The sequence below is a fragment of the Pipra filicauda genome, unplaced genomic scaffold (assembly GCF_003945595.2).
Source record: "Pipra filicauda isolate LSUMZ 115617 unplaced genomic scaffold, ASM394559v2 scaffold49_size4853605_pilon, whole genome shotgun sequence".
NCBI classification, from domain to species: Eukaryota; Metazoa; Chordata; class Aves; order Passeriformes; family Pipridae; genus Pipra; species Pipra filicauda.
Window position 1 is genome coordinate 1970379 of NW_024104642.1, and position 12065 is coordinate 1982443.

The 12065-nt window shown below is 36.4% G+C and overlaps 1 protein-coding gene across 1 annotated transcript in view; it reads right to left on the reverse strand.

Moving 5' to 3' along the window:
• The window catches only part of RANBP9 (RAN binding protein 9), a 40774-nt gene that overhangs the window by 7102 nt on the left and 21607 nt on the right, over window positions 1–12065 (reverse strand). Inside the window, exons 4-9 of the mRNA XM_027748310.2 lie at window positions 10447–10614; window positions 7366–7388; window positions 5225–5409; window positions 4352–4464; window positions 2920–3028; window positions 1331–1521 (exon numbers count right to left, since the gene is read on the reverse strand). Coding sequence (XP_027604111.2) covers window positions 1331–1521; window positions 2920–3028; window positions 4352–4464; window positions 5225–5409; window positions 7366–7388; window positions 10447–10614 — 789 coding nt within the window. The remainder of the gene's footprint in view (window positions 1–1330; window positions 1522–2919; window positions 3029–4351; window positions 4465–5224; window positions 5410–7365; window positions 7389–10446; window positions 10615–12065) is intronic.

Here is a 12065-nt window from a genome sequence, read left to right on the forward strand (position 1 = left end):
TCACAGAAAGGGCTTATTATTAAGAAAACAGCTGCTGCCATTTAGGAAGTCCCAAACCTCAATTCTAATAATACATTCACCAACTTGCTTATTAAGGGGTGCCTCTATTTTCAAAATTAGAAAACTTAGAAGTACTTTCATAGAATCATAGAATCAGCCAGGTTGGAAAGGACCTCTGAGATCATCGAGTCCAACCCTTGATCCACTACCACCGTGGCTACTAGACCATGGCACTAAGTGCCACATCCAGTCTCATCTTCGGGATGGAGAATCCACCACTTCCCTGGGCAGCCCATTCCAATGCCTGATTACCCTCTCTGTAAAGAATTTCTTCCTAGTATCTAACATAAACCTCCCCTGGCAGAGCTTAAGACCATGCCCTCTTGTCTTACTGATAGCTGCCTGGGAGAAGAGACCAACCCCCACCTGGCTACAACCTCCTTTCTACAATACATCCAAATAACCACCTGTAGAACAACGAGAAAATCTGAGTGGATCTCCACTGACACATGTGATGGCACTCCCTTGACACAGAGGGAAGAAGAGTGAAGTTGCTGTCCCTTCCAAGGGCAGCAGTTATTCTGGTGGCCAGGCTACACTGGCTTCCCACTCCATCCCAGAGAGAGAAAAATAAGTTAAATAAAGCACCCCCAATCGGCTCCAGTATGGATTTCGAAAGTAAACAGAAGTGAAAGCTGATGGTCTCTGCTATCTTAAGTCTTGTCTTCAAGGATGACACGTTCACGTACTATTTTAACATGCTCAACTTCTTCTCTGTAGTGGTGCTCTGGAAGGCATGAGGATCTCCCCATTGGCAGCCTCAAACATTCATGGCTTCCCACTGAAGATTTCCGATTACCTAAATGCTCAAAGAACTGTTTCAATTGTTCAGACTGAAATGTGGCTGCCAGCAGAAAGTCTTTCCCTACTCCACCACCGAGCTTTCAGTGTTTCCTACATAAGCGCAGATGTTCCTAATTCTCCATCAACACCATAGGAAAGGTATCATATACACCACTTACTGGATTTAAACCACCCTGCCTAAGCCATAAATTATCCTCAAAAGGAAAACAGAAATTTTTTATCAGAATCTTTCGTCTCCCAGAGAGAAGCATTTCTTAGAAATTGGTGACAACCTGCTTTGCAAACCCATAGTAAAAACAACAGCACATGCAAAAAACGTATGATGAAACTTTCACTTTGCCCAGTGACTGAAAATCACATATTTTAATCATTAAAATTATACAAAGCATTCAGTGTAAAATCTTAAGTAAAACAAACAGGTGTGGTATTTCCAAATCTATGTGGTACATCCTCCAGGTCAACTTACCAGTAAAGTGTGTGCTGCTCCCTTTGCCTGTTGCCAAATTGTGAATATTCATTCCATGGCTGGGACTCATGCTAGGACTGTTGAATGATCGTGGGCTAACAGGGTAACTATCTTGAGATTTTGGACTGTGGCCTCCCAAACACCGCACTTCACTGTCTGTACCATTCACCATCTCTATAAACTGGCGCACCCTAAACAAAAGGCAAAAAGTTAAGCTAATAAAACAATTTACACATTTCAAATTACCAATGATAGCGATGATTTCATTTTAGTGTTAAATACAGAACAAGACTGACTCAACAAAATGCTGGATGTCAGTAACCAAATCGTCAATGAGCTTTGGAGTATTCCACCAAAAATAAGCAATTACAAATTTGTGAGGGAGGAGAACAGGAATATTATCCTTCAAGGACAGACTTTGTCAGCAAATCCTCAAGGTTTAGAGAATTAAACTATATTTTCTTAACTGTTTTGTTTTATTGGCAGGGGCAAGGTTATTTCTTGAGAAAGATATGTTGTTATGTTGTTATGTCTGTCATTTCTCTCAAAGTAAATGAGAATATAGTTTGACTGTCTGAAATAGCAAAGGGTAACTCTTAACATTAAACATTTGCACTAGAAAACAGTTTGAAAAACAAGCTCGTATACAAACCTTCCCTTTAGAGGCTGTTGCTCTTTGTCAATTGTATTTTAGATAAGAAGGTTTTAGTATGGACTTTAAGAAAGCTCAGAACTACTGCTTTATGCTTCAATAACAAAATTGAACGACAAAATTTAAAAATTTAGAACAACAGATTGAGAAAAAGGTAACATACAACTGACGTTATCAAGTGAAGTGTTTCATCAAAATGTTCACATTTTGTGAATTCTGTGATAAGTCTGGAGTACTATCACGTGAATTCTGTTCAGCACTTGAGCATGACAGACTTCAAACACATTCCAAGTTACTTAACTGAACATAAAACTAAAGTGCTTTGTTCTTACAGGAGATAACAGATTTTTTCGACATTCAAACACTGCAATGTGATACAAAATTCTGGAGGAACAGCCCAGCTGGCAAGCAAAAATGCCAGAATGAAGGTAACTATTGTGTGCCTGGGAAGCCAAGAGAACTCTTTGGGATTATGGAATTTCCACAGTTTTAGCCAGAGGTTTCTAGTAAAGTGACATGGAATGAAACACCTCATTTAAACTGATCTTTAAAGTCAGTCACCCCTTTGGAGGAATAGACTAACTTATGCCAACAGGATTCTTAATCTTCTTGAATGTGATACTGTATCAGTTTTCATTTTAAGTTTTACTTGACACCCAAATGAATTAAAATTGATTTAAAAAACTACAAAACTTAGTGCTATAGAACAAGTCTACAGGGAGATGTGAATTATGCTGCAAATCAGGAGCTTGATGACAAAAACTAGTTAAACATGTAGCAAATAAGAAGAGCATGAAAAAGTGAAATATACACATTTTCTAAAAAGCGCTGCTTAACTTTGTTTAAATTTCTGTGAAAGCTTTAAATGAGTAACTGTCTTGACTCAGAAGGTACTGTGCCATCTATAAACACACATCTGTATAATTTGAAGACTCACTTTAATGCAAATAAGAGATTAGGATTTCTTTCTAGTAAACTTGGATACAACTGTTGTGTTGTTTCAATGGCTTCTCCCATTCTTCCTGCTAAAACCAATTTCTGAATTCCTGTTCACCAAAAAACAAATAAGAGATTAGGATTTTTTTCTAGTAAACTTGGATACAGCTGTTATGTTGTTTCAATGGGTTCTCCATTCATCCTGCCAAAACCAATTTCTGAATTTCTGTTCACCAAAACCAACATCAGTTAAATGGACACCTTATGGATTAATACACGTACAATAATGATTAAAAGACACTGCAACCATCAATCAACAAGATTTTTTTTTCTCTTAGAAAAAAATAGTGTAAAGAAAGATCATGCTTCCTTAAAACGTTCAAAAGGAAAATTTAAGAACTGCACTCCACCTACATATATCTAAATGAGAACTCAGTATATTTATTGCCAGCATCTAACTGCTTTGTAGTCAGATTGTGCATTTAGAGCTAGAATAAGACTGCAGACACTCTCTACAATTTACTTCTCATTTTCACAACTTTATAAATAAGCACATACCAAACTATCGTCACTCAAAACCATCCAAATTGCATCCCACTCCCACAGGTTCAGTTTTGACTGAGAAAAACAAAAATTTAGTCTCTCTCACCTACAACACATACTTCCAGTCAGGTTACAGTTGAGTAAAGCTTTTCACAACAGTCCCTGCTTTAGTTGATACTTCTGTGGCTGTAACTTGGCACAAGTTGCAAACAGTCTCACCATTCTATCCACTGACAGAGAAACTCATCCAAATGAAAAACGGCCCAACAAATGGGATATTTTACAACCAGAGCAGTTTCCCCATGTGGTATGTCATGCAGTAACACAACTGCTTATGTTCATAGAGGAGAGATTTAAATGGATGAGGAAGGCACTGTTTAATCGGGCTGCCCAAGAGCCCTGCCATGGCAAGTTAGAACTGAACTGCTGTTAGACCTCCTTGTCCTCTTCCCCCTCACATCTGTAAACAGGAAAACTCAAGTTTAACTAATAAAGCATTCTCTAAACTCAATCTCTTTTCACAGTTAAGATAAAAATCTAAATGTTTGTCAAGACTGAGTTTTATACTCCTGTTTGTGACTGACCGTTAGCTCTCACAAACACTCATTTAGAGACATTACACACATTTGTTTAAGACAGATCACATTTTTCATTCAAGAGAAAAAGACAACAATGTACTTTACCACATTCTGCTACACTAAACACCTTCCAAAGCGTTACTGAACAAATTTTTTGTAACCAGCTGTTCATACCTGTATAACTTTATATGACAGCAAAGAACTGTACTATGGAGTAGTGCTCCAAGGAAATTCTACAATGGTGCTTATGAGAAAGCTTCATGTAATTTTTAAGCGAGGAAAAAAGGGATGCAACATGCTTTCCAGCCTTACTTTGTCTATTCTTAATGGAAGCTAATTCTTCTAGCACAGTCTGGTCTGTGGATCTGGCGAATGCCTCTGCTGTTGCACAGTATCCATGGTGAACTAAGTAAGATGATACCATTCTAAAAATAAACAAAATCCAGAAATACTCATTACATACAGGTAAGAAACCAAGAACTTCTGAATGTAAAAAATCTTCTCTGAAAAAAGTGATTTAATTAAAGAATTCTACTTGAAATTCAGAGATTTCTGTGCAAGTCAGACAAAAGTAATTCACTTAAGAACCAGTATCTTCTTCAAAACTGTACAGAAAAATCAATGTATAACTTTATTATGATGAATTTTAACAAAAATTATTCATCACCCAAAAGTAGGGTCAATTCAAATATTAATTGTTAATTAAGTTTCTTTTTTTGCTCATTAGATACACTGAAGTGAAATTTCTTCACAGTAAGTTTTTGTTTACACTGAAAAAATAAAAAGATGCAAAGTCACAACCCCCTTTTTTTCCAAGACACATAATTAGGCACAACTTAACCTGGCATGCGAAAGGCTGAGAACACAAAGGGAAACTCTGGGCATTAAACCCGCCCAATATAACCACAGCAACTTTTCTAAACTCCCCAATCCACATCAGATAGGTCATATTAGAATAGAAGCCTTACACTCACAGTTATAAATTCCAAATTAACAACACAGACAACTCTTCCACAAAATCTATTCATGCTCCATTTTACACTGTTATCAAACCTGTTAACAAAACTATTTGTACTAATTTTTAATACTATCATTTTTTGCACAAGACAATAGACGGAATGTTTAAAGGTCTCTGAAATCATGCAAGTAACTTGTTTTTTAAATGAACAATATTCAAAGTCTTACTTCTGAATCATTGTTTGCCACTCTCCTTCCCGATCTCCTATTGGAAATCTGTCAATTTGTGCTTGAATTTTGGTTCTCCATTCTCGCATATAGTCTTCAATATCAAATACAAATGGGTGTTGTCCAAAATTAGCATCCACAACCTCTCCCGGTGTTTGAAGCCCTACTGTAGGGTACAAGTTTGGCTGCAAAAAAATTTTTAGTTAGTTTTTTTCCTCTTATTCTGAATTCCCCACTTTCTGGTTTTTTTTTTCATCTCTGTAATAATACCCCCACCGCTACTAGTAGTGTGAATAACAAAATACCTCTGGACCACCTGTCCAGCAGCAACAGCAGTTTCTGCCAATACAGCAATAAAATGACCGATTAATTTTATTCCCAGTGATCATAATCTTTTTTAGTTTGAAAGAAGAAAGACTGATTGTTCTAGTCAGAAAATTCACGTTTTAAACTGTGCTAAAGTTTACGACTTTTGGTTTTAATTTTACAAAATATTAAATAACAATTTTTGGATGATTTTTAAAGACCAGTTTTTTTCTTTTAAAAAGAGAACAAAAATTAAACTTACAAAGTGGGCCATTTTCCTTTTGGGGTGAAATAGTTAAAACCGCTGAATTTTAGTGGTAAGAACTGACAGGATAGAAAACTCAATAGCCCCAAAGTCCAAGTGTAGCACCTAAAAAGAACTGTAACAGTGCATTGAAGTTCTCGTGAATTCCTGGACTTGTATCTAGAAAGAGACTTTAAAGCATTTATTGTTGTCTCAGTTTCATTTTCTGCTTAGAGATTAGGTCTCCATCCAAATTTGAAATACGCCAAATATGAGAAAAGTAAAATCTGCCTGTTGAGATTAAGGTAATTTTTCTTAAATGCAATGAACATCTCAGCAGTGGCAATGCAATCAGTTGGGTGAATGGGGTTTTGTTGCTGGGGTCTTTTGGGGGGGGGATTTTTTAAAATTTTTTTTTAAAAGTTATTTATAAATACACCTGCATGATATTTATAATGCAGACAATGGTGGAACAGTATAATGGTATGCTGATCTACAAAGCTATATGCTAAATCAATTATAGCTATCAGTAAGAAGCTATCAACATGCAGGTGAAATGAAAGAAAAATACTCTATTTTCAAACCATGCCCAAGCCAATCTTGCCTCTATTTTCACACATACACCTCTCTTTTTTTAATAAACATTGCTCATAGTGTTACCTAGTCTAGTCTAATCAACAAAGTAGAAATCTGTAATCTTTTAATGAGACGAAAACAATCAATTCTAATGAGGAGGGGTCCAGCTTCATACTTCAGATTGTAGTGTCAGTTTTGCTGGGCTGGCACCATATGGTAGCAAGGAGCCCTGCTAGCATCCCAAAGATCCAGGATAGTGGCAGTGGCTTCCTGCACAAAACATTCAACCTTGTGGCAGGACTAATAGGTTCCTTGGGTTACTGACTTCATTTTTCTTTAGTATTTGTCCTTGCCTCCCAAGGCCACAGCAAATGGAGTAGCTGGCCAGTATGTGCATCACACATTGCACCTTAACCAGATTAAATCAGAAATGAAGTGAATGAGAAAAATAAAACAAAGTAAGAGCAGTATTGTGCCTGTACCAGTAGCATAGGGAACACATACCAATTTCAAGGAAAGCACAATTTAATTGACTCAAAAGCTACAAGACTTCAGATATATGCAGCTTTCTTTAAAAAAAATAATTTGCTATGTCTGATCTTGTGAAGCAAAGATTTTTGAAAATCAGGCATCAAGCATGAATTACAGTAACCACGTCTCAAACATCCATGCAATGTGTTGGTGTTTAACATAGTTTTGACTTTGTATGTAAGGCTTGAACGTGTCAAAATATGTAATAACTAGTGGTATGTATTATTTTCTCCTAAAACTTCCATTAGAACTGCTTGTTAAAAACCTGAAAAGGAAAACCCCTCGTAAAGTATTGGTGTAAAACAAAAAAAACTTTCTGCTTCAATTAATAAATCATCACTGAAGTGATGAAGAGAAATATCTGATATTAAACTGGTTAAGAAAATTATCACTATTTCCAAGAAGCATAAGGTAAATGCCAGTTTGATCTGAAACATCTCTTTATGGTACAAAGGAAAACTGTTTGAAAATGCACTTATCTTACCGGTAAATCTGTGAAAGCGATGCCTGTAATGAAGAGAAAATTAAGATTAATTTCCATGTGTCTGGATTTTAGCCTCATTTTCTTATTATATGTTCAGAAAACTCACCCAAATCATCTCAGAAATAAATTAAGTATGGTGAAATCCATGATGCTTAGGTACAACTCATGTTTTTAAGTAATAAAGGACAAAAAGAAATTGTCATTCAAAAATACTCAATCTGCCCTTAATTTTTCCAAAATAGGGCATAAGAATTAAACAACATCATACACATATGCAGATTAGAAAGTATGAAAATTCTAGCTACGTATTAAACATAAGAAGAAAAGTAAGAATATATGAAGATACTTCTTCACTTGCATGTCTTGATGCTGCAACATCAAAATTTAATGGTGTCTCTTCTTGATTGCTCTCACTGTTCTTCATAAGTACTCAAGATCTTTACACAAGGCACATGCCTACAATACTCCAAATCAGCCTGGTAAACGTTCCTCTCTAATCCATGCCAGCAGGTTTTTGTTTTCCAACAGAAGAGCTTAATATGTTGTTACATAATTACAAGCATCCATCTACCCGTAAAACCAAGGGAGTGATTTTGCTGTCTCAGGATTAGAGAAACATCTGACCTCTATATACCTCAGGAATTTCAGGCAATTTTGGGGGCCGGGAAGCTTTCAGTTAAAAAATAAATATCAGGAATCGCCTTCTGACAGCCAAATAACAGTATTTCATAATTTCCTTTATTGCTGCAAGTATTTCTTAATTTATTTTTTTTTACAAATGCATAATTATTCCAATCCACTTATCCCTTCAAACTCTTATTTATTTTGTATCACTGCCTTTTCAAATTTAGGATGAAAACAAAGCTTTTAATCTTTTGTTCTAAATTACACCCCTGTTTTCAATCTCCATTCTTCACCAAGATTTCAAATCTCAGGAGCATCTAGATTCCTTACTCACATCTTTGAGACAAAAGGCTGACATACAGAATCAATCTCTTTCCTTCCATCACATCTCAAAGCTATTATTTTATTTATCACCTGTTCTCACCCTAACTTTTCCTAAGCTATTACTACTTTCTCTGTTTGGCACATTTTAACATCCAACCTGCTCTTTTCCAAAATAGTCATGGCTGTGGGCATGACAGAGGAATGACAACTGAGTGATACGTAGGTATTGGGGGCTTGGGGGGGGTGGTTTTGTGGCTTTTTTTTCAACCCAGGATTTCAAACTTGCATGAAAATTGCTTAGCCCTTTTTTTATCATATCCTAGGCCAAGTAAGAGATTTCCTATACTTCAGAGAGCATCTGTGGCCCAGAGAAAAAAACATAAATGTCCTCCAAGTCATGATCATATAAGAATTCTGGACAACTAGCAGCAGCAACAACTTTGCAAGACAGCCAAAATTTCTGATTTCTTTTTCCACTCAACACAGAATCAATTTTCCTCTGTCAGAAATTCAAGCCAGCAAAGCCCACAACAGCAGAAAAGCTGTCAGTTTTCCTTCTGAAATCCATGAAGTGTTTGTCAGACTCTGTCTATGACAGATGACATTTTATTAGCCTCTCCTCACCTATGCCATTCTGTTCTCCTTTAAAAACAGATTGTAATCACTTGCAGTGTTGTTTCACAGTTGGCCTAATCCAGTCTGCTTTAAGTCTGCCACTGAAAAAGAGGGTTCTGCTCTTCCCTTTTAGCTCTTTCATGAATGTGACCATAAGGGTAGTCACAAAAACTAGTGTCTCTTTAGTTGATCAACTGATCCAACCTACCTGCAGGCACACTGTTGCTAGTTTCAAAAACGGAATAAGTAAGATGACCTTTCTCTGTTTAACTCAGCTAAAGATTAAGGCAAACACGAGCCCATTATCTTCCACTTGGACATAACCAGCAACAGGGCCAAATGAAACAACTCCACAGTGCATGGTTCAAGTGCCCTAGGTGTCACCTACTGCCCTAGGTGTCAAGATAGTGAGTCCAGGTATACAGACTCATTCAATTTAGAAGGAACATTAAATCACAATTAAATAGAATCCCAGAAGTGATTACTTGGAACCGACCTCAGAAGACACCTAAGCCCTGCTCCGAGAGTAGGGGCAGGAAAACTTCCAAGTCAGATGTGTTTGCTTAGGGCAAACAAACTGGCAGTTTTGTTCAGACAGACTAGGAAAATAATTTAAACTGTGCCCTTTCCCTTACTACTTTCCAAACCTTCTTCATGTTTGCCAATGTGAGAAAATAGAACAGCAACTTCAAGAATACCTGTCTCAATAACTTCTTATTTCATTTCAAGCTACCCTCTCTTTTCCTTATCACATTTCTACCCATGACAAAAGCCTTATTCTTCTTTGGGCTTTATCCCTTCAAAATTCCTGTTCTGCTCAACAATTTCAAGATTTCTTCCCAAGCCCCTCCCCTCCCCTAAATGCAGGAAGGCAATGTTTTTCTTTTTAATTTTACATTGTATCTTTGCTCATTAAACTGCATTAAGGAACTGAAATAGATATTCCACCAAAATTTTTAACTCTACCCACTCCTGATATCTCCAAACTTGAAATTATCTTGCAGTGTTGCTTAATACTACAATTTACCACAAGAATTTAATGGACTTAATTTTAGCAAACTTGTATAATTTATGGCTTTAGCCCAACTATGAATGGCTCCAGACAGGGAATCCAAAAGACACTGTTCTCCAACGTATGCTCAAAATAACACCCATCCAATGTAAGGTTTTAGTGAAGGCTAGGTGTCCCCCGTACAGCAGAAATTAATTTTAGCTATTTCCACTTCCGTTACTATCTATTACCTTATAAACATCTAGCATTATTTGTAGATTTAGTAGTGGAGTTCATTAATGCAGATCCTGTAGAATGAGATGTTATATGAATAAATCCTCCCAAATGCACAAGGAATGTTAGTGCAAGTGGCACACAAGAAATTATTCTTCCCAATTCTTTTATTACTTCACTGATGATCAAACTATCAAAAGAACAACTCAAACACTGCTCCTGGCATGAAGAGAGTTTCATATTTACAGACTTGAAGACATACTGTTATCATTAATGGTAATGTTTCTCCATACCCAAGCTGTGTCCGTTCTTTGTGTAGAAGCAGGTGTTATTGATAAGGTTGACACAACAACCAATGACATCGCCCGTAGTAAACGTTGGGCCGTAGGGTTGTCCAGTTCCAGAGGAACAGAACGAATGTCCATCATCTCCATGGTAACCATATGAATGTTTATCCCAACCTAGAGAACAAAAGCATTTGCAATTTATTCGCTTCCTTTATTAGTTAATAAATTAAAGACTACGCAAAGTTGGTATAGTCTAACCAGGTTCATATGGTTAATTATTATGCTCAGCTTCCTACTTTCTAAGATTTCTTATCTAAGAAATCTGTATAATTTAAAAAATGACAACTTCTTTTATCAAAATGGCCGAACAACTAATTCTGTTTGTAGTACATAACAGATAATGCAAATTCAGATAACACATTTTTCTCTTTAAATGAATGTACAAAATTACCAACACCAAAAATATAATCAGCTACAATGCTGAAATTTGAAAAGCTATATACAGATCTGACATGTCCCAGCAAAGCAGTGAAGATTCTCCTGTTCTCCCTTTCATTTTGCAAAACTATTGCTACCATATGTCATAATCAGATTCTTCCTGGCTAAACCCCAAACATGCGTCTCTGGGGAAGCACATTTCTACTCCTGATCATTCTCAATAACTATTCAGTAGCAAGCAGCCTCTGTATAATAGCAGAATCTCCAGACTAAAGTGCCACTGTCTTTGCTGCCCCTAAAAATTAAAATAAATTAAATGAAAAGGAAAAAGATTATCAATACAGGTCAAAGTCACAGCCAGGAGCAAATCATTACGTATGCAAATACGGTGCTGATTTTAGTGGTGAAGAAGCTGCAGCACCTCTAAGAAGCTTCAGACTATTACAGTACTCAATGAAATTCACAGCAAGCAATTTTAGTCTGTGATCATTTAAAAATACCTGTCTACACTCTTTGCAATTCAATACTGAGCTTTTTCTGTCAAGTTGCTGCCTAACAGGTTAATTTATTTGCTGCCTAACAGGTTAATAGTTGCTGCCTAACAGGTTAAAGTATTTTCCACACTTAGACCCCTAATCTGTACAATCAGTAGCTTCAGCTAGTACGACATTAAGCATCTCTCAGTAAATTAAAGATCCCAAATTATTGTAGTTACTTTGATTAGTAGTATCTTTAATTATTTGCAGTGCATCCTAAATCATACTCAAAATAAACAATGCCACCCACTAATAATCCATCACCTTTAGCTGGACACACAGTGTAACTGAGACACTGCTATCATTGTAAGAAGCTTTATGAGAACAGTTGGGTTAAAAAGTTATAATGCAATGCAGATACTCTAAGGTCAATTCAACATAATTTTATACTTTGACAATTTCAAAAAAGTTTGTTGGTTTTTGTTTTAGGGTGGGTATTTTTTACACATTTAAAGATCTATTTAAAAAAAAGGCAACATGTACACACACACAAAACTTCTGTGTTACAGAGATACTGCAAACAATTGTTAACAAGACTGTCCCTGATCATGCAGGTCAATGGAACAGTCAAAACTGAAAACTAGGCCACACACCCTCACTTAAGGTTGGAAAGGTAACTATACAGAAACTGCCAGTAGAAGAGCTCATCCA